The 21,343-nt window shown below is 55.7% G+C and overlaps 2 protein-coding genes across 2 annotated transcripts; both read left to right on the forward strand.

Annotated features, from left to right (window-relative positions):
• The first annotated feature begins 826 nt into the window (after window positions 1-826).
• On the forward strand, window positions 827-11,485 carry BAIAP2L2 (BAR/IMD domain containing adaptor protein 2 like 2). Its single transcript, XM_040544816.1, has 14 exons — window positions 827-1,405; window positions 2,364-2,439; window positions 2,710-2,796; window positions 3,629-3,690; window positions 4,102-4,173; window positions 4,770-4,886; window positions 5,281-5,427; window positions 5,593-5,745; window positions 5,995-6,130; window positions 6,609-6,834; window positions 7,689-7,760; window positions 8,070-8,250; window positions 9,982-10,022; window positions 10,802-11,485. The coding sequence occupies exons 1-14, from the start codon at window positions 1,367-1,369 to the stop codon at window positions 10,875-10,877; spliced, it is 1,485 nt and encodes a 494-aa protein (XP_040400750.1). The 5' UTR covers window positions 827-1,366; the 3' UTR covers window positions 10,878-11,485.
• A 136-nt stretch (window positions 11,486-11,621) lies between these two features.
• On the forward strand, window positions 11,622-21,343 carry SLC16A8 (solute carrier family 16 member 8). The gene is made up of 5 exons (XM_040544815.1): window positions 11,622-12,917; window positions 15,464-15,761; window positions 16,258-16,401; window positions 16,898-17,761; window positions 20,254-21,343. Exons 2-5 carry the CDS (start codon window positions 15,533-15,535, stop codon window positions 20,646-20,648), a joined length of 1,632 nt encoding a protein of 543 aa, XP_040400749.1. The 5' UTR covers window positions 11,622-12,917; window positions 15,464-15,532; the 3' UTR covers window positions 20,649-21,343.

Below are 21,343 nucleotides of genomic sequence, written 5' to 3' on the forward strand. Positions count from 1 at the left end.
TCTGTTGTGATGTGGTCCATGTTTGTCTTGTGCCTCTGCGTCCTGCAACATCCCGAAGCGGGGCTGAGCTTGCAGGCTGAATTTCTCACAGTGAGAAAATGACAAGTTGGGCTCCTGGGGACACACAACTATTCCCTGTGCATGGGCTGGAGAGGTGAATGGCCTGTCTCTGGAGCCATGTGTGTGGTGTGAGCGTGCTGGCTGTCCTACAGAGCACAGCATTACACCTTGGGCTTACCAGCTGCAGCCTGTGCGGAGGTTTTGGGGCAGCTCCCACATGAGGATGCTTTTGGAGGCTATTAACACTGAAATCCCTCAGGCTACAGCTGACTGGGGATGGGTGGTTCCTGCACGAGCTAACTGCTGCAAGCTTGTTGGTTTTGGTGCCCATTGCTACCCAGGGGATGCTGTTGGCAGGGGTGTGGGTGCCGAGTCCCGAATAGGGCTAAAAATTGCCTATTTGCCTTCTGATCTTCAGTTTTACAAAGGAGATCGCTTGTTCTAAAGGGTTTGTTAGGATGGAGTAAAGGTTTTGTTTTTCCTAATGGAAAAGCTTTACCTTCCTGGGGAAAAACAGCCACACATCTTGGGATAGAGAGAACACAATCTCTCTTCTGCTTTTCAACCCCAGCTTGGGCTCTCCCCCTCTTTTTATAAGCCAGCCCCACCTGCACAGGGCTTTTCACAGCGCTGCTGTGCTCGGCCTCCACGCAGGCAGGGAGGACAGGAGGCTTCGGGCACAAGCTTGTGCCAGTCATTAGGGAGCCTCGGTGGGACCGGGAGTGGGAGGAAGACTCAGGAACGGGGAGGAACAGTGGGCAGGGAAGAGGCGAAACCTATTTTGAGCTTTTCTTACGTTCTGCCTCCCCCGCCATTTGCTGACGGTGACCACAAAGCCAACAGGGATCTCCTGTGCGTGGTGCCCGCCCGTGAGGGACCCGAGGATGCTGCGTTAGCACGGGGAGGCTGAGCGAGCCTCCTCCGAGCGGCCGGAGGCTGGAAGGTGTCCTTCTGGCAGGTGGCTGGCTCTGCGGGTGCCAGGGCAGGGGGAGCCGGGTGCTGAGCAGCGATCAATAATTGAAGGAGGCGGTCACATGCCCGTGCTGGCTGTCGCAGGATTTCTCTCTCTCCAGAGTCCGGTTACATCCTGGGATCAAGTTCCAGCCTCCCGGCTGGTGAATTATTAAACTCCAGCAGTGCTCCGTTCCCTTTGCACCACGTCCGTGTCTTCCTGCTGTCACACCTCACCAGTGACAGGCTCTCTCCATCCATCCAGCTCCGCAGAAGGGCTCCTCTGGACCAGCACCGCGCCTCGCGCTCTCCTTCGCCCCTTCCTCCTCCGCGGGAGAGAGAAAAGGCTCAGGAGATGGACCTGTCCTACAGATCCACCATCTCCATCTATAAGGTGAGCGCTGGCACCGAAGGCTGCTGCTGCCTGCCTCGGGGAGACGCGTCGCTGGGAGGAGAGCTGTTTTCCGAGGGAGGCTCCCTGGGGTGGGCAGCTGAGGGCTGGATCCATCCCAGGGGCTTGGGCTGTGCTTGAGAGCAGACGGCTGTCAGGAGGGGAGTGTGGCGTGGGTCTTAAGACAACACCAGGAAGAAATTGGTGATTTGGGTATGGAGTATGTTTCTGAAGGGTCACATGCCTTGGTTGCTGGTAGGAAGCACCAGTTCGTTCAGCTCTTTTCCCCCTTGCTGCAAAGAGCAGTCTGATCCCACTAACTCTTCCCTGGGCGCACTGGTGCTGCAGAAAGGTGGTGAGGGCCGGGAGTAGGGGAAATTCCTTATTCCAGCCTCTGATCTGCTATGCTGCAAGCAATAAAACCCTTTGATAAATACGGCAAATAAAAACAGAGAGGTCTATTCGCAGCAGTCCATCCCTTCTCTTATCAAGCTGCTGAGGCTGGCAGTGCACCAGATCGTGGCCAGGATAAAGTCATGTTCGTGTCTGAGTAATGAGTGGTGGCCTTCACCCAGGCAGGCTCGGGGGTCAGGGATAAGGCTGCTCACACGTCCCCTCGCTGTTACTCCCCTGTCTGCAGCCGTTGTGGAGCACGGGGCCCTAGGAGAACGGTGGCAACTGCAGGTGACAGCTTGGTGCTCCAGCAGGCTGCCTTCCCCTCTGGCACTGCTCCTCTCCTCCTTGCTGGAGGCAACACAGGGTAGCAGAAAGCCCCAGCTGCTGTGATGCGGGGAGCTGACTTTGTGCACAGCCGTACATCAGCACGGCCATCCAGCACGGTGCCTGGGCAAGATCTGAGTCCCTGCTGCACCCAGCTGAGGCATAGCAGGAGGGCATCCACCTGCTGGGCTCTCTGGGGCACGGGGAAGACCAAAATTAACATGCTTTTGTCTGCCTACAGACCATCCTGGAGCAGTTCAACCCCGCTCTGGAGAACCTGGTGTACCTGGGGAACAACTACCTGCGTGCTTTCCATGGTGAGTGGGGTCCTGCACAGCCCAGGCTCCACTTCGTGCTGCTGCCTCTGTCCTGGGGGTTTGCTGTGCGTTCGGGACAGGCTGTTGGTCTCCCTTGTGGCATGTCCTGAGCTTTTTCTCCTGCTTTGGGATGCACCTCAGTTAGTAGGCACAGAAGGGGAAAGACCTTTAGGGGAAGTATAGGGTTGGATGTCTTGTGCACTGCTTGCTGGGGCTGGTGTTGATGGGAAGGCAGGTCAGATCCTTACTACCCGTCTCCTCTCCACACAGCACTATCCAAAGCAGCTGAAATTTATTTTAAGGCGATTGAGAAGATTGGGGAGCAAGCACTGCAGAGCTCCACCTCACACAAGCTGGGTAAGGCTCTCCCACTTACCATCCCCTGCACCGTGAGGTGCCACTGCTGAAGGTTTTGGCTTTCCTCAGTAGCTGGTCCCTTTCCAGGTCCTGGGGGAAGGAAGACAGATCCCCTAAATGATGTCCCACAGTGCCAGGCCCTGTCCAAGCAGTGACAATCAAATTTGTGGTGTATCCTTGAATATCCTCCCAGGGCCACAGCAGTCTCCCTGCGTTTCCCTGAGATCAGTGACTGAGCCTTGGAGAGGACCCTTGGTCACGGACCTGTCATGGAAATGAGTTCTTGCCGAGGCATCCTGCCCTGACAGTTGAAATTTCCATCTTGGAGGAACCATTTTTCTCCTTCTTGCAGCTTTGAGGAGAAAACTTGAGGGCATGGACCCACAACACCAAACAGGTGTTGTCTTGCTGAGCCTGCAGCCAACTGAAATGGCAACTCAGGGCTGCGGGGCTTACACTCAGTACTGCAAATAATTCTGCAGCCTAACGATGGCTGTTAAAAATACGCCCAGGGGACTGTTCCACTGCTAAATGTTTTAGTAGAAAGCATCCAGCACCCACCTGGTGCTGAGCACTGGTCCCGCAGCCTCCCAGGCTGTAGCAGCCCGGAGTTGGCAGTAATTGGTGCCTGGGGAGAGGAGGATGAGCTGAGCCCCGGGGAGGAAGGCTGCCAGCCTCCGAGGGTGCAGAGAGCAGCGCCCTGCGATAGCTGTTGGACTTTCACACCCGCCTATCGGCCGCGGTGGCACGCTGCTGCTCTGCCTCCCTGGGTGCGCCAGGAAATGGCTGCGGGGTTTTTCCACCCTTCCCGTCTCTCTCTCTCTCTCTGAAGGTGAAATCCTGATGCAGATGTCTGACACGCAGAGGCTCCTGACCTCCGATTTGGAAGTCGTGGTGAGTGTTTTTCCCAGGGACTGGCTCAAGTCAGGGAAAGAAGGGACTTCCCACCCTGCAGCTCGCTGGCGTTTGCCCAGTTTGCTCCATCTCCCTCCCTCTCACGTGCCTGCCGGCAGGTGCTCCCTCCCTGCTGTCCCCGCTGCACGTGGCGGAGGCATGTTGCAGAGCTGGCATGGCCGGAGCCTGGCTTCATTCCCTTCTTGGTGCTGTTTGTGGGCTGCCACCGCAAGCAGGGGATGCTAACCTCAGGGGCTGGTGGTCCGGAGGGTGCTGCGTGCACACCCTGGCCTTTTTTTGGGGTCAGGTGACAAGAGGGTCACTGGTTCTGCGAGACAACCCAAACCACAGAGCCTGTCACACCCTGTATGGTGATGGGCAGAGGGTGATGGCTCCTTTTGCCTCCTGCAGGCTCAGACCTTCCACGTGGACCTGCTGCAGCACATGGAGAAGAACACCAAAATGGACGTGCAGTTCATCAGTGTGAGTGCTGAAATCCCTTCCATGCCTCGGCCCTGTTTGTCTCCCTCTCTCTGCCACCCAAAACATCTTGCTTGAGCTCTTGAGGTGTTTCTTCAGTAGGACTCAGAGGTCTTACCTTCTTCTCCTCTCATGGACCAGCCCAGCTCCCTGGTCTGGCAGCTGATGGAGGGCTAACGAGGGCAGGCAGCTCTTCTCCTTGTGCAGTGGGACTTGCTGAGTGCTTCCGCAGGGCTAAGAGATTTGGCATCCCAAAGCAGAGTTCCCAGCTTGCCCAAACCCCAGCCTCTGTGTGGGTTTGGGTCCCGTGCCATTGTGGCCTGGTGGTGTCACAGGAGGAGACACAGGCCTGGGGGCTTGCTCCCAGTGAGCTGGGTGCCAGTTCTCTTCGCTCATGGCATCCTGAGGCTCATCAGCAAGCTGAAAAATAAAAGGAAAGGCAAAGGAAGAAAGGGGACTGGGCGTTTTATAAGAGGTTCAGCGGAAGCCTGATTTCAGGGGGGCTCAGACAGTCAATCACCCACCAGAGCAGGACCCTTACTGCATCACAGCATGGCCGGGTCTCTGGTTCCTCACCGTGCCTGCTTTCTCCCTGGCAGGAGAGCCAGAAGCAGTACGAGCTGGAGTACAGGCGCAGAGCCACCAACCTGGATAAGTGCATGGCAGAGCTGTGGAGAATGGAGAGGGCCCGTGATAAAAACGTCTGGGAGATGAAGGTGAGAAGTGATTGCAGGAAGGAGACTTGATTTCTCTGAAACCAGGGCTGATTTCTGAGCAGCACTGCCCTTCCTGAAGAGCCAAGGGGCTGTCCCCGATGTTCAAAAGGCAGCAGTCTTATCTGGAAAGGAGGCACCTCCTTTCCTGCAGGGTGCTGCTGACCTGTGGTCCCCAACCCTGCAAGACCTGCCAAGCTCTTGCCTCATTTAGCAAGCCTCAGGGTGCAAGGAGCTGGTCCTTGGCACTCTGCTCAAGTTCCTCTGTGGTGCCCCAGCAGTGCACTGGGAAGCTGGGGACACCACCACGCATTTCAGTGCTTCCCCTCCCAAACGTGCATGAGTCCACTGCCGGATTTAGGCTGATCTCTTCCTCCTTGTTTCCCCTGTGGCCCAGGAGAACGTGATGCGGCTGCGCTCGGAGATGCAGGCCTTCGTCTCTGAGAGCCAGCGGGAGGCTGAGCTGGAGGAGAAGCGGCGCTACCGCTTCCTGGCCGAAAAGCACCAGATCCTCTACAACACTCTCCTCCAGTTTTACAGCAGGGTACGGCCCCGGGGAGCAGAGCTGGGTGGGGATGCAGGCAGGAGGGAGCCAGGGCTGAGCTGTCCCTTGGGTAAAGCATGGATCGGGCAGGGAACAGGGGTCTGGGCTGACTCCTCCTATGCCTGTTCTGCCCCGTCCACCACCGCCTCTTTTCTCTTTTACCAGGCCCGGGGCATGATCCAGACCAAGGCCCCGCAGTGGAAGGAGCAGCTGGAGGCCAGCCGCAACCCCTCAAACAGCCACGCTCAGGGCCTCCTCGCAGGTTCCCACAGCCAGGGGTATCCGTCGGGCCGGCTCACCCCCACACACCTTGAGATGGTGAGGAGCATGTGGACAGCCTTCGCTGTCCTGTGGCGAGGCTGCACTGCCCCTTCTGGGCTGCAGGGCAAGGCCAGTTTTTGGCCCACTTGGTGCCTCTCCATGGCCTTTCCTGGCCAAGATGAGGGAAGAGTGTGTACGGGTTGTGGTGGCGAAACGTGCTGGGTTCGGCTTTCTGAGAGGGATGGGGTGTCTTTTGTTTGACACAGCCCCTGTGGATACGTACTCAGCCTTGTCTCCTTCCAACAGCTCCAGAAACCCCTTGGGGACTTTACTTCTTCCATGACTGGGAGCAGATCCAGCATCTTCTCTCAGGAGCCAGAAATGAAGATGTCTCCTCAACCAGAGCTCTCCAGGCGGCCACTGCAGAGGACACCATCAGCCAGTATGACCCACGTCTGGGAGCAGTGCCACGGGGAGACACGGTGGTTGGGCCTCTCGGGGAACAGGGTCAGGCTCAGGGAGGGACCACAACTATCAGACCACAGGTCCTCGGCCACATCCCTGGGCGTGGTGAGAGGACAGTGCACGTGGGAGCTGGGGAGGACAAGGCTGAATGAAGTGGGGGTGAGCTCAGCTTTCGGAGTGGAGTTCATCTAGGACTCGTCTGCTTTTCATTCATCACAAATTTCAGCTGAAAGTCTTAAAAAAAAAAAAAAGGGAGGGTGGAGAGAAAAATTACACAAACTCTCAATTGCTGCAGCAGGGCCAGGAAGAGGGCCATCTGCCCATCATTGCAGCGGGCTGTACCTGTGCCCGAAATGTTTGGCCAAAGAGGACGCAGCGCTGGTCCTCTCAAGGCGGCGTGGGTCTTGCAGGAGGATGCTGAGCTCCATCCAGACCCCTCTGATGCCCCCCCGCAGGTTTGCTCCCTACCGGCCGCATCTCCCGCTCCGGTTCCTTCGGCGAGGCCAGCAGCAGCAGCGAGGGCCGGCGGAAGAGAAGCGTGGTGAGGGTGCAGGCGATTGTGCCCCACATGACGGGGACCAACCGGACCCTGCTGCGCTTTGACCCCGGGGACGTTATCACGGTGCTGATGCCAGAAGCGCAGAACGGCTGGCTGTACGGCAAGCTGGAGGGCTCGTCCATGTACGTGAGACCTTGGTGCAGTCAATGGGCTTGGTGGCTTGCTCGCCACCTCTTCTGTGCCGTGTCCCCAGCCTGCTTGAGCAGGAGAAGTGGTGGAGCAGGGCGAGGGTGGATGTGCTGCCTGGGAAGGCTCCAGGGTAGGAGAGCCAGGGACCCGGTGACGCTTCCCGGCTTGCATGGCTGAGTGATTCCTGCCGTGGGAGCCAGCTGAGGACCGTGAACTGCGGGAGTTACCTGAGAGGCCTGGTGTTTCTCAGCTCCAACGCAGGCAGGGCATGGAAACTGCTGCACCCAGCGCTTACTGAATTACTACTCCCTGCGGTGCCGCTGGCTGACACCTCTTGGCAAAGGCTGCCCACTTTCACATGGGCTCTGTGCCCCATGTTCTGCAGGGAAGGTCACTCAGATGAAGACAGGCAAGCGCAGTGCCCTTCTTTTAGTGGGGTTCTGGCACAGAGCTGCTTTGACCTGGGGAGAAGAGGATTGCCACATGCTGCCTTGAGTGCTGGCCTTGGCTTCCTTGTGATTGCTCTCAGTCAGAGCCTCTCTTCCTGGATTGTGCCAGTCCTGCTCCCAGGAGCAGTGATTTTGCATAGCCTCTGAGATAAGCGAGTCCAGCGCCAAGCAGGGGTGGTAATACCATGGCTCCATGGCCTCCCAAGGACTGTCTTGCAATAACCCCATGCTCCACCTAGGGGCGAAAGGAACGCTGAACCCTATCACACGTGGTAGCTGCAGCAGCGGGGGCTTGGTCAATGTCTGGGATGGGTGTAGATAGGTGTGCTGGGCAGCTGGATCTAAACCACAAACCATGGTTTGCCTGGAGCTCATTTATCTCTGTTTCTGTGGCCTAGATGTGGCTGGTTCCCTGAAGCTTATGTCAAGCCTCTGGATGGCATGAGGGATATGGAGGAGCCACCCATCAGGTAAGAGGAGGGCAATTGGCCAGGCAGAAGATAAAGTGCCTCCTTGTAGGTCTTTCACACCGGTGCCTGTTTCAGGTGCACCCGGTGGAGAGCTGCAATTTGCTGAGAGCCTCACTGTGTGCTGAGATCTCACATACTTACCCTAGGTGACTCCACTAACACATGCAATATTTTCTAAAAGGAGACTGGGCCACTCCAAGCCACATATTTTCTCCAAAGATATCCCATGGACACATGTGGCTAACACCTGTGCTTCTCCCCATTCCTTTCTCCTTGGCTATCCCCACGTTGTCTTCTCTTCTTGCTCAGGTCCTTCCCGCTCCGCAGCAGTCACAGTATGGATGACATCCTGGACCGTCCCAGCGTTTCTTCCTCCAACACTCACCGGCCTGCTGCTGCCCAAGCTGCTGTGCCGAACCCGCCTCCTCCACCAGTGGCTACCAGCAGCCACCAGAGTGGGCTGGTGACCTCGGCTGGTTCAGGCTCCAAGGTGAGTACAGGAGGGCTGGCTGGCATGTGTGGAGCAGGGCACGTCTTTCCATCAGAGCTGACTTCCATCCTTTTCTGCGGAGGCCTGTTAAGAAGGATGACGTACACAGATGTAGGAGTGTGCCCTTGTCCTTTCCTGAGCTAAGGCATCTTGTTAGCACCGGCCTTTCTCATCCAATCTGTCCCCATGCAACCAAGTCCTGTCAACTTTGTGTGTGCAGACCCTTGGTGCCTGGATTTACTCCCTCAGGGACTGCCTTTGTGCTCCCGCCCTTCTCATTTCTCTTTCTTTTTGCTCACCAGGGCCCCTTCAGTTCACTCCTTTTCTCCATGACCTCCCAGCCTGATTTCTGGTGGCTCCGGGGCAGCACCTCTTTCTGCTAACAGTAGGACCATGGAGTGATCAGGCTGGTCTGGGAGTGGGTGACCAGCTAACAGAGATGCCATCCTTCTTCTCCCTTCAGTGAATGGAGAGCAGCTTCATAGGGCTCCTCTTCCAAATTCAAGCAAGGGTTGGGTTAAAGTCACAGGTGGGACAGGCAAACAGCTAGAGGTAAAGGCTGAGAGCACAGCCATTTTGGAGAGTCTTAGAACAAGGAATCTCCAACCTGTGGCTCACGGATGGCATACTGGGAAGGAAACCCTCCACTTACTCTGCTTCCAGCTGTGGGGAATTGACTGGTGAGAACAGTCAAAGTTAAAGGTGAGGACAGTGTAAAATGAGGACCTCTGATTAGGAGAAGGAAGAATGGTGCTGCCCTCCGGGTGTGCCTTGCTCAGTCTCAGAAGGCTGGAAACCTCATCTCTGTAACATTTAACTTTTTTTTTCCCCTTTATGGCCTACTCTGTGTTTTCAGGAAGCCTCAGGCTGCACAACACGGACGTGAATGGGCTCTGCAGCCTATGATCCCAGGGCCACTGGTTTCCAGCCAGCCCCAGGGCTAGGGTTTAGGGATAGACCTGGGATTGAACAATTAAGTGTATGAAGCACTTATATTATGGTAACAGAGCAATTGAACCTCATTAGAAGTTTGGAAAGGCTCAACCTTGCTCTAAGCTTCCCAAGATATCCTCCTGTTGAGCCAGGAGCAAATAAAACCTTTTTTGACTTCCCAGCTGGAACACAGATAGCCACACTTGGCTTTCTTGTTTGCCACCAGATAGAGAAACTGGTGTGCTTTATCAGGCCATTACAATTGTCACTGATCCTTCACTATCTGCTGGCCAAAGATAGGGGCCATAGGGCCTAGTTCCATCTTTCTCCACCAGGTTGGTTCACTTTTGAGCAGTATGTGGTGTAGGGTAGGGTACAGCACTCCAGCTCTCGAGTTCCCTGAAAGTGCAGGGAGCGTGAGGGCATTGACAATAAACTCTTTGCCAGGATGGGTGAGCAACATGAGGGGGCATCTCTGGCTGTGCTGGCAGGGTGGAATGTAGATCAGACTGTCCCTGTTTGCTGTGCTCTTCAGACGTGACACTTAGGGAATCTGAGGCATCTCCTTTCTTCCCCAAGACAAAAGGAGGTGTCCATAAAGAACCTGTGTAGGGACAACCCCCCAGCACAGAAATTGAATGAATAAGGAGTCAGAGCCCTGCTAATAGGACATAGGCTCCTAACTCACTCAAGTGTTTTGTTAAATCTTACCCTGTGTGTAGTGTCCCCTGCCCAACTTTTGTCTCTCCATTTCCCTCCCCACCCCAGATCACTCACTTGCCTTTCTTTGCATTGCAGAAATCAGGAGTATTTGACCAGCCCCCTGAACTCTTTCCACGGTGAGTGAGGCATGGGGTTGCACTCTGGAATCACCAGATAGGGTGGCATTGTTAGAATACTATTATTATTTAATCTTTTGGGTTATCAAACATGGAAAGATCAGGGAAGTGACTGGAGGAAGCAATGCATAACTCATCTTCCATGTCAGAAGGGAGAGGTGGGCCCTTCTGGCCTTTGCTGGCTGGTAAGGCTCTCTCCTGCCCCTGGTAGTATTAGGTGGGAGCTGAACACTCTGACAAGACGGCCAAACCAGATGGCATGCTCCTTCCCATCCAGAGCATGGAGCTGAATGATTTATGCAGTGCTGCCTGCTTGGAAAGGGCTGAGGGGACATAAGGGATGTGGCTTTTAGCTTTGACGAGCCAGGTCCGTGGATGTGAGGCTTGCCATAATTTCCCCCTGCTGCCAGATTGGTGTCTCCATGTTTCCAGCATGGTGCTGTGACCTCTTTCTTCTCCCTGCTTGCTTTGGAGGGTTAGGGTCAGGAGTGTAGAGTGCTACCACTATGGAGAGCCTTATGCTAGTGTCCTTTCTTTATCATATGGAAGAGTGAGGGTGAGGATAAGCCCTGAGGAGAGCTTGAGAAACCACATGGGAACCTGCAGCAGGGGCTGTTAAAGAGGGAGAAAACACACTCAGCAGCCAGCTTTGCGACAGCCAACTCCTTGGCATGGAGGTGTCGTTCTGGCAACACTGAACAGCCCTTGCTTGGTCAGCAGGTCCCCTGCATGGTCTTTGCAAATTATCTGATGGTTGCCTCTCTCCTTTCCCCTTCCAGAGGTACCAACCCCTTTGCCACAGTCAAGCTGCGTCCCACGGTCACCAACGACCGCTCGGCACCCATCATCCGATGAAGCGGCACTGCGGACAGCCGAGAATTTCAGCAGGGAAGAGGAAGGCATAGCAGTGACGGGCTGCAACCCCAGCAGGGCAGAGACCTCATGCTACCACCCACAGAGTGACTTTTCTCTATCCCTCCCTTCCCTCTGGGACATGGGGATCCGTCTCCCCTGGCTGTCTGGCATGCTGTAGCCAGCAGCACGCCCCTGCTACTCTCTTCAGATTGTCCCCCTCCCTCATGTGATTATTGTACTTGAGTGGGAGAAGCCTGGCGTTACTGATGCTGGTGGCCTGGGAGAGGGGATGTTGATGGTCTGGAAGGAGGAGGAGGACACTTGCTAGACCATTCCTTCGTCGCTGGAAAAACGAACCCCAAATGGAGGTGGCCACCAGAAAGCTTCCAGCAATGTGGTCTGGCTGAAGGGCTCTTGCCCCCCTTGGCAGCCACGTTCATTGTGAAGCCACCTGCCCCTCTTTGCCTCCGTCTGACCCCTTCCCTTGCTGGGCAGCCCCTGGGCACAGCAGGGGGAAGTGATGGAGCCCAGTGCCACTGCCCTGCTTTTCCACCTGATGTCCTATGGACAAGGCATTTGTAAATAAAACGGAGAACGCTTCTTCCATAGCTGTCCCAGCGGCCAGGCCTTCCCCTCGGTCAGAGGCCATGGGGGGAGGAGGACGTGTGACCCCACCAGCAAGGGGCTGGGGGGCTGCTTGAGCCCCCACTGAGCCCCCACCAGCCGGCCCCATGTCTGCAGCCGCTGGAGGGCAGCAAAACCCTGTTACCCGGCCTCCACCCGGCCTCCATGCCTGGGTGGGCCTCAGGTGGGAGGGCAAGGCCTGACGGCCATCTTCTCACCCACCGCCAGGCCCCGCCACCATGCCGCACACACAGGCGGCGTGAGCCCTAGGTGCAGCGAGGGAGGGCGCGCAAGTGGTGGCCCTGGCTTGAGCCGATTAGCCTTATTAATAGAAATTAAACCCTGGCTGCGAGTGCTGCCAAGCCCCTGTGGGCCCCATGTGTGCCCCGTTCCCTGCCGCCAGGCAGGACGGGGTGTGGGGGCTAAGAGGCTTGGTGGGATTAACACGTGGGCCCCAAAAATCTGCCCCCCCAGCCTGCAAGGAAATGGGTTTCCCTGTGTGTGGCTGGGACTGGCTCGTCCCCAGAGGCGGTCGAGTGGCAGCCATGTAGGGGTTGTTTTGGGGGTTTTAGTGAGCTGCTGGGGGTGTGCTGGATCCATCCCCAGTGGCTCTTCCAGCCATGAAGGATGGTGATCACTTGGCTGCTCCAGCTCAGCTTCTGACTCTGCTGGGCACATACCCCTCAGCCTTGCCCATGCTGCTGCAAAACCATGAGCATGGGAGAGGCGTTGGGGCTTGGGGAGGCTGTGAAAAACAGCCCCATCCACAGTTTTGCCCCTCTGCTACTCCCCTCCCCTGCACCCTCTCTCCCAGCTCAGCCCATCACCATCACCGCTTCTTCCTCCCTCGTCCCCTCCAAACCTGCCCTGCTCTGCTGGGGGAGAGGCGAGGAGCCCCCCAGCCGGCTGTGGGATTATCGGGGGATTCAGGCAGCCACCTCCTCCCCATTGGCTGGAAAAGCCTCTTAAAAGTGGAGAAGTGCTTTCTGCCTGCTCAGCACCTGCTGGTCTTCGCTGACCTGAAACCATAAGCGGCTGTTGACCCACGTCCACCCTGCCCGCACCCACCTGTGGGAGGCAAGGGGGTCCCCTGCGTGGGGCATCCCCTCCGGCTTGGCCGTGGGTGGCTTTGCAGAGGGCGGCATCAGCGCTGGAGGAAAGCAGGCTGAGAGGGGGATTAGTTCTCCAGCGGGGAAGTGGCTGCCCCGAAGGAAGGAGCGGGGCAGAGGAGGCTGCTCGAAGGGTGCTGGGTTCCTGCAGGCATCGCCCCGTGCCTTGCTGATGGTGTGCCCGCCATGGAGCAAAGAGCCAGCAGGGCCATCTGACTGGGCACCCTCATCCAGAGCCGGGGAAGGCCAGCCAGACCCATCCCCTCACCTCGGGGACTCAGCCTGCGCTCGGGTGGTCATTGCACAGGTCAGTGGCACAGTGGGAAGCATGCATCTGAGCCAAAAGGACAACTTTTTGCAGACCTTTTCTAATTTAATTCTCTAGCAAATGCTTTTCCGGGGTGATGTTGGGCTGGGGAGTCTGGTGGCATGAATCATGACCTTTGCATTTAATTTATTGAACCTTCCCCACCCCATCCATACTTTACTGAGGCAGCAGGAGACATCCTTGCATTCATGTGGACCGTCCTGGATGCTGGTACTGGTGCAGCTTGCCTGGCACAGCAGGACTTTGCTGGACATTGTCGTGCACCAGCTTTTCTGTGTGCACCCAGGCACTGGCAGCCAAGGCTGATCCTGCAGTGGTCTTTGTCCGCCTGGCTTGGGTTTGTGACTTCTGGTGATGGTGCGTCTTCTCCTAGCATCTACCTGCTGCTTGATCTGCAGCAGTGCTCACCATGGGCCTGCTTGCATGTGATGCCCAGGGGAAAGGCTGCTGCCTGTGCTGATGAGCTTTTACGGGTGGGTGAACTTACGTGTGATATTTTTAACCATGAATAAAGCTCCTTAACCGAGGAGAAAATAATAGCAAGCTGTAGCATATGCAGAGGCAGGTGCAGGGTACACGGTGTGACCACCGTGTGCAGCCATGAGCAGAGGAGCCTGCATATGCACCGCAGCGTTAGAAGCGAGGCAGCTCTGAACTGCCTGGCTCAGAGCGGGGATAAAGCCCCAGCAGAGCTGAGCTGCAGCACATTGGCCTTGGAGGGAGCTCCACGGGAGAGCTTCTCTGGTGCACCTCGTCTTCGTCAGCTGGCTTCGAGTTGCAGTCAGGTAAATGCCCTTTCCTACCTTGCTGTATAGTTGTGTTGCACTGAAAAAGTGACTCCTGCAGGTACCCATCCAGCCCTAGACTTGAGCAGTACCCATATATATTTGTCTAAAATTCTCTTCAAAGTCATATGCTGTTGATTCACCATTGACAGAAGATACTTTGGAAATCTCTGAAGGGCATTCCACAGGTAGCCAAATGTTTTCTTGCTAGGAAGATGAGGATGTTTACAGGGGGAAAAAAAAAGGATGAATTGCAGCAGTCTGATTAATTGATCTGGTTTGCAATGCAGGACAAGAACAAGAAGAGTGAGGCTGGGAGAGGGGCTCAAACAAAAAGGATTGGGGTATGTTTGGTGGCAGTCACTCTTACTTGAGGTGCAGTGGATGGAGTGGTGGTTGAGGACCAGCACTGACTGCGACATCGCTGTGTTTTGGCAGTGGGTTACATTTTGGATGGCTGTAAGTAGCCAGGCGGTCAGGTGGAGCTGGGAGAGGAGCAGCAGGCAGGTAGGGGCTGAAACTGAGCAAGGCTGTGTTCAGTCTGGCTGTACTGGTGCCAGTGGTCAGAACAGCAGAAAGGGCAGGGGGGAAATGTACGGGTGTCTGGAGAGTGTATAATTAACCTTTTCTTCCTTGCAATGATTCTTTGGCTTTCTAGCAGCTGGGTCTCAATTCATGCCTCTGCCCCTCTCCATGATCCTTGAGACTTGGGTTGGGGGGAGAGACAGAAGGAGCCTGCATTGGCTTTTAGGTTCTGGCTGAACCTGTTATAGAATTGCCACCCAGAAGAGCTGCCTCAATGCATGCTCACAGGCAGATCCTGCTCCAATTTCTGTGGCTGGTGGGGTCCTGAAGGTTGGGAGCTCTGCTGCAGGGAGCCGTGGCTGTGGAGGATGCCTGGGTGCTGCCATGATCAAACCCTCCGTTGTCTGTCTAAAACCTTTGGCCAAGACTATTTTGTGTCAAAGCACTTGGGTGCAGATTCTTTCTAACACCTGTCTGATGCTGCTGGGGAGCAGCTATAATCAAAGATCAGTGACAATTCGTTGTACAGGTGTGAAAATAAGCCTGGGCGCCCAAGAAACTGAGGCCAGCAGTACTGCTCTGTGCTGGAAGGGGTACGGCAGAGACCTGGTACCTAGGGGAGAAATACAAAAAACACACCCACAGCAGCCAAGTGGAGCAAAATTCTTGGGCAGCTTAGGAGTCCTGAGAGCAACTCACAAGACATCCCCTCTAATTCCCTCCTTCTCCCCCCTTCGGCTTTGTTCCGGCCCCTCCGGGTAGGTACAGAGCCCTAATCTCTCTGGCATGCGAATAAACATCACCACCAGTTTGCTGTGCTCTCCCCCTTCACCCATTTCCCAAATCTGGCCCCATGCAGCAGGGAAGAAAAAGGTAGGGAAGGGCTGTGTGCTGAGGAAAGCACGGCGGGGTGAATGGGCCTCCTGTGCCCCACCGCTTCTGCCGTGTGGAGGTCCCGGTGGGCTCCCAGCTGGAGCAGACCAGAAGGCGAGAGGATCAAAGGCTGCCCCTGGGAGCCAAGAGGGGTTCACATCGCCAGTTCTGACCTCTCATGGGTCTGTACATGAGGCTGAGTATGGGGTGAGCGTGATGCTGCAGCTCCTGATGCTACCATGTCAGCCCTCGTGGCTCAGTGACCCTGCTTGGCTGCCTCTGACCGGGGGACACAGAGCCTTGCAGTAAATGTTTGCCTGCTGTGCTCTTCTCTTCTTGCAGCACCTGGAGAGCTCGCTCTCTGTCACCCCACCGCCTCACGGCCTGCCTTTCCCCCTCCCAGGCTAGACGATGGGGAGAGCTGACCCAGAGGAAGGGCAGCTCCCAGCTCCCGTGAAGCCCCCTGATGGCGGCTGGGGCTGGATCGTGCTCTTTGGCTGCTTTGTGATCACTGGCTTCTCCTATGCCTTCCCGAAAGCCGTCAGTGTGTACTTCAAGGAGCTCATGAAAGATTTCCACGTGGGCTACAGTGACACAGCCTGGATCTCCTCCATCATGCTGGCCATGCTCTATGGGACAGGTGATGCTTGGATACACTTCCCCCTGCCCAGTCTGTGCCTTCCCCTGTCCTGCTAGAGGCCCAGTCCGTGTCCCTAGGGGCTGTCCTCATGTTCACTGGCCTGGTCATGAACCAATGTTCATGATTGTCCCACCACTTCTCTTCTAGAAGTGTGGCTCATTGCATGTCCCTGTCTCCTCTGCCCCAGCAGCCCTTGAGGGTCATCCCGCCTGCCTCTTAGCCAGTTAACATGGGGTTTGCTCCCAGTGTTGAAGCACTGTTCCTATCACGTGAAGCCCCTTCTCGTTCCCAGAGAAGAGGGGGCTGAAGGCAGGGCAAAGCAGAGGTCTCCACACCGCTTGGGCCAGGCCCAAGGGCCGTGTATCTAAGCAGCCAAGCAGGGATCTCTGTCATTAGCGTTTCATCTTCCCTGGGTGCCCTGCTTGGGCAGGCTGCCCCTTCCCAGATGTCCTGTTTCCTTCTGGTCTCCTACTCTGTTTCCTCTGCTTCCTTCCAGGACCAGTATGCAGCATCATGGTGAACCAGTTTGGCTGCCGGCCTGTGATGCTCATCGGCGGGCTGCTAGCTTCTTCTGGGATGATCCTGGCATCTTTTACCACCAACATCATCGAGCTTTATCTGACAGCTGGCGTGCTGACAGGTGAGAGGCTCAGGAGCAGGGGGAGCAGACTTACCTTAGCATTACCATGTCTAGCATCAGGTCTCCCCTCACCTATGCCCACCCGCTCACAGGAGGCATCTAGTTCTTGCATGTTACACCTGTGGGAGAAGTAACTGCTGAAAACAAACAGGCAGAGCCTGTGGATGAGGGGAGAGGCACATGAGAAACACAAGTGATGCCCAGTCATGGCGACTGGGGTGGCATCAGTATAAAGTGGTAGGGGAGGGAGGGGAGGCTCCTGTGTAAGGCACAGGTCCTGTCTAAGCATGGCCACAGTTATCAGAGTCAAATACAGTTCAGGCTGATAGGCTATTAGACCATCTTTTCCAGGGGCAACCCAACAAGATGGAGAAGAGGCTTGTAAGGAACACGTGAATCAGGACTAGGACAGTCTTGGATGGGTTTCAGCTTGTTCCAAAACACGTCTCATGTCCTTGCACTCCCTCTCTCCCTTCTGGCTCTCACCCTCACGTAGGTCTGGGTATGGCGCTGAACTTCCAGCCCTCACTGATCATGCTGGGCACCTACTTTGACAAGCGTCGGCCTCTTGCCAATGGACTGGCTGCTGCTGGGAGCCCTGTCTTCCTTTCCTCCCTCTCTCCACTGGGGCAGGTGCTGCTGGAGAAGTTTGGTTGGCGAGGAGGGTTCCTCATCATGGGGGGCCTTCTGCTTAATTGCTGCACTTGTGGGGCAGTCATGAGACCCCTGGATATGGGCATGAAGAGGAAGGTGGAGAAGACTCAGGACAAGTATGAAGCCAAGGAGATGTTGCCCATAGGAGGGAAGTCAGAGGAGGGCATCAGCTCCACAGATGGAACCAAGAAAGCCAAGAAAGCCAAGAAGAAGCCCAAGAAAGGAAAGAAGCTGTTGGATTTTAGTATCTTTTCCAACCGAGGGTTTATCATTTACACCATCTCAAAGTTCATCCTGGTCTTGGGTCTCTTTGTGCCCCCCATATTGCTGGTCAACTACGCCAAGGACACGGGAGTACCAGACACAGAGGCCGCGTTCTTGCTCTCCATCATCGGTTTCATAGACATCTTTGCCCGACCAGCCTGCGGCATGGTGGCGGGGTTGAAGTGGGTCCGTCCTCACGTGGCCTACCTGTTCAGCTTCGCTATGCTCTTCAATGGCCTGACGGACATCTGCAGCGCCAGGGCTAGCAACTACACGGGGCTGGTCATCTTCTGCGTCTTCTTCGGCATCTCCTACGGCATGGTGGGGGCACTGCAGTTCGAGGTGCTGATGGCCATCGTTGGCTCCCAGAAGTTCTCCAGTGCCATCGGGCTGGTCCTGCTTATCGAGGCGTTCGCTGTGCTCATTGGTCCCCCCTCTGCAGGTAGGTCTCGTGCTGCAAAACAAAACACAGGTGATTGGTTTTGCTTCCATTCCACGGTATTGCAGGTATCGGTCATGGGCAAAGTAGATGAATAAAGGCCCTATTTCTCAATTTCAAATTTCTCCTGGATGCTCTCTGAAGCGAGAGCTCCTGGTCTCCCTCCACCACAACACTGAATCTGATCTGGAGCAGAAAATGGCAAGTGATATTTCTCTCTCTGCCTTGCTGAGAGACCTGAGCGATGGCCAGCATACAGAGTGGCATGGTTTCCAGCGCCCCTCAGTCCTCATCAGTGGCACTTCCCTCTCCTTCATGCTGGGATCCTTGTCTCTGCTGTGAACATTGCATCAAATCATGTTATGGGTAGGGTCAGGCACATGTTGCAGGCAAACGTGTGAGAGTCTTCAGTGGGACAAGGTGAGGATGTTTCAGGTTCTTCTTGGTATTCATGGCATTTTGACTGATGCTGTAAATGACAATTTCAATTTGTGTTGGCCCCAACCCAAGGTGCCATGTTGCTGTCAGTCAAGGCTGCCAAAACAGTGTGTAGAGCCACCCAACGCATTTGCTGTTACTTTTTGTAAGAGTATTAAGAAACTCATGGTTTCTACACCAGTCTAGTCTACACCATAGTCCCTGTAAGGGACCGTGTGAGGTCCCTGTAAGGTCCATCCATGCCCTACAGCCTGTACATAGGTTGTTCAATGGGAGAGGAAGCTTTCACCCAAGAGGCTGGCGTGGCTTCAGATTAAGTGTCTGATCAGGTCTGAGGAAGTCAAATCGTGCCAAAGGCTCACTTCCAAACAAAGTGCAGTTCTCTGCATCTGTGACTTGCGAGCAAAGGTCAGGGACAGACCATGGGCAAATCCCTGGGCAGGAACAAGTCCCTTGCTTCCTGGACTCCCTCCCTTTGGCTGCAGCATGGGGGTTAAAGCCCATCAGTGAAGACCTCTGTGTGAACGAGAGGTCTTCATGTACCACCAGTTCTGAGTGAAGACCCTCTTGATGCTAGGTCATGGCCTGTCTTACAACCTGTAGAGCAATCGGCAGTCCCAGGCCAGCAAGGGTCCAAAAATAGGTGTCTTGGAGGCAGCTGCAAGGGACCCTGGGGGGAGAGAAGGATTTAACGTTTCCTTGCTCTGAGGACCTGGAGCACTTAGTGAAATAACTATTGAGGAAGCAGAAGGCTATTAGGAAGCAGGAGCCACGTTTATTAAATCCTGCACGCAATATGGCAGCGGGCCAGCTTTGTCAGTGAGCAGGCCCCAGGAGTAAAGGAACCAGAAAGAAAGGGGGAAAAGGAGCAGATGAAAATGGCTGAGTTTTCCACGCTGGCCTGCCCTGTCACTTGCTATTTTCACAGAGTTGAAAGCCAAACAGTTTCCTGCATTAGGACAGGATGTAGGAGACCACTGCAGCTGAAGTTTTTCCATGTCACGGAACTTCAAGAGTGGGGAGGAAAGACTGGAGACACTGAGACAACAGAGAAAGGACATGGAGAGCAGGGGTCCCTACTTCCACCAGCCTGTACATTGAATGTGCCAGTGGGGACACCACTCTGAGCAGTCATGGGGGGAACCCCTCCTCAGTTCTGCTGTGCTTTGATACTGTGTGAAGTGCAAAACAGGACAGAGAAGGTGCAGGGTCACTGGAGAATGTATCTGGGGGGGGCTCCCACCTCCCCACCCCAGGGGGACCCCCTCGTAGGGGAAGCTTGAGACTCGGACCCGGGGGAGCAGTGCTCTGATGGAAGAAGAGGGTTGAACAAAGTGGCTTTGTTTGGTGTAATCCTCCTGAGCTGCTTCCCCCTCCACCACGGGGCTGAGGGGCTTGCTGTAGGATAAGCTGCACACGCATGCACGCGCATGCTCCTTGCTCGCTCTCCAGCCTGGGTGAACAGGGCGCATTCATCCGCTGAGGAATTCGCTGCGTGTGAAAGCGGGGCTGGGCGCAGCGCAGCAGGGACCCGGGGTCACATCCGTAGTAAGGAGAACGCAGCACGGGGCCCCATCCCAGTCAGCGGGTGCCAGCCCAACCCCAGTAGGGCGGCAGCTCCAGCCCCCCAGGACTGTGAACCCTCCCTCCCTTGCCAGCCCTGAGGCATTCAGGAGGTGCAGTCAAAAGAAACATCATTTTGGCTGAGACATCAGCAGGTGGGGGCCCTCTACGGAAGCCAGGCTCTCAGAAGCTGGTCTCACCTTGGCAAGAAAATGTCCTATCACAGTGTGACCCCATCACCACTATTTAGCCTTGTCAGAACACGGGAAAACCCCAAACCCACACACTCTTATAGTAGTTCCCTCATGGTACAGCATGATTTTCAGTTACCCATACCCTCACCACCCAGGTTGATTTTAGATACCCAGGCTTCTTGCTCTTCCTTTGAAAAATGGTTCCCCAGCCAAATGCAGGTGCTGCCCACCTGTGCTGGGCTTTGTGCCTCAGAGTGCTGAGGCAGACACTAACATCTCCATTTCTTCTCGAACCTTCAGGCCGTTTGGTCGACGCTCTCAAGAACTACGAGGTGATCTTCTACCTGGCGGGCTCAGAGGTGGTGCTCTCCGCTCTCTTCCTGGCCATGGCCACCTACTGCTGCCTGAACCGAGGGAAGAAGAAGACGCCTCCCCCAGAGAAGACCCCGTCGGGGGGTGGTGGGAGCGACACCGAAGAAGCAGAGTCCGACGTGCAGGAAGCCGAGGAGCACAGCAGCGACAACCACCAGCCGGCCCACAGCACCGACAACGCCGTGGTGGCAGCCAGCGAGGAGGCCAACCATGTGGAGGACGAGCAGAGCGGGGAGGGAGGCAGGTGTCCCGAGGGGGACAGGGAGGTGTTGGCACAAGCTGGCTGCAACGCTGACCAGACGGTGGAGAGGGACAGTTTTTAACCAGGGCGGAGGAATGGGGACGTAAAATGGCTGGCCTGGTCTGCAGGTAACTCGGCCTGGGAGGGGAGGTGGGACGTGGGGTGGAAAAGAACAAAGCAAAAGCAGGTTTAAGAAGATGGTGAGAGTCTAACAATAGCGGGTTCTTGTGTACATATGCCCACATACCTACCCAGCGATATATCTACTTGCGTCCTGCACCCATGCTGGTATAACACAGGCTCAGAGCAGCCCAAACACCAAAATCTTCCCGCCCACCTCCAAACCAGCCCTGGAAAATGTATTTTGAAGAAGCTGTGAAGGACTCTCCTTTTCCTTCTGCATTGTCATAATACAGCACACAATTAGAGACTCTTTGTAATCAGCTCTGGTACGCTTTGGCCTGGTGTCAGTGTTTCCTCTACCCCGTTCCTACTGTTGGGACAGCACAACCCGGAGAGGCACAGCTCTTGGAAAGACTGAGCTCTTGGAAATGCCACTATTCCCGGTAGGGATATGCTGTTAGAGGCTGCTGGGATGCCAAAAAGAAGAGGGCACCTCAAAAACGCTAATGCCACTGAGAGGGTGGCCATGGCACGGAGCTGCACTGCCAGCAATAGCAGCGGCAGCCGGGGAGGGGTTGGCAGTGCAGGTAAACAACCCATCCCAAGCGATTATCCACTCAGCAGGAGCAGCACAAGATGCGCGCGTGTTTGTTT

Source organism: Cygnus olor, chromosome 1, assembly GCF_009769625.2.
Source record: "Cygnus olor isolate bCygOlo1 chromosome 1, bCygOlo1.pri.v2, whole genome shotgun sequence".
NCBI classification, from domain to species: domain Eukaryota; kingdom Metazoa; phylum Chordata; class Aves; order Anseriformes; family Anatidae; genus Cygnus; species Cygnus olor.

Bases quoted from the DNA above. Each gene is read 5' to 3' on its own strand.
- BAIAP2L2 (XM_040544816.1), top strand. From the start codon at position 1,367: ATGGACCTGTCCTACAGATCCACCATCTCCATCTATAAG. The intron at 4,887-5,280 runs GTGAGAAGTGAT...CCTGTGGCCCAG, and splicing joins AAAACGTCTGGGAGATGAAG to GAGAACGTGATGCGGCTGCG. The intron at 8,251-9,981 runs GTGAGTACAGGA...TTTGCATTGCAG, and splicing joins CGGCTGGTTCAGGCTCCAAG to AAATCAGGAGTATTTGACCA.
- SLC16A8 (XM_040544815.1), top strand. From the start codon at position 15,533: ATGGGGAGAGCTGACCCAGAGGAAGGGCAGCTCCCAGCTCCCGTGAAG. The intron at 15,762-16,257 runs GTGATGCTTGGA...GCTTCCTTCCAG, and splicing joins GGCCATGCTCTATGGGACAG to GACCAGTATGCAGCATCATG. The intron at 16,402-16,897 runs GTGAGAGGCTCA...ACCCTCACGTAG, and splicing joins GACAGCTGGCGTGCTGACAG to GTCTGGGTATGGCGCTGAAC.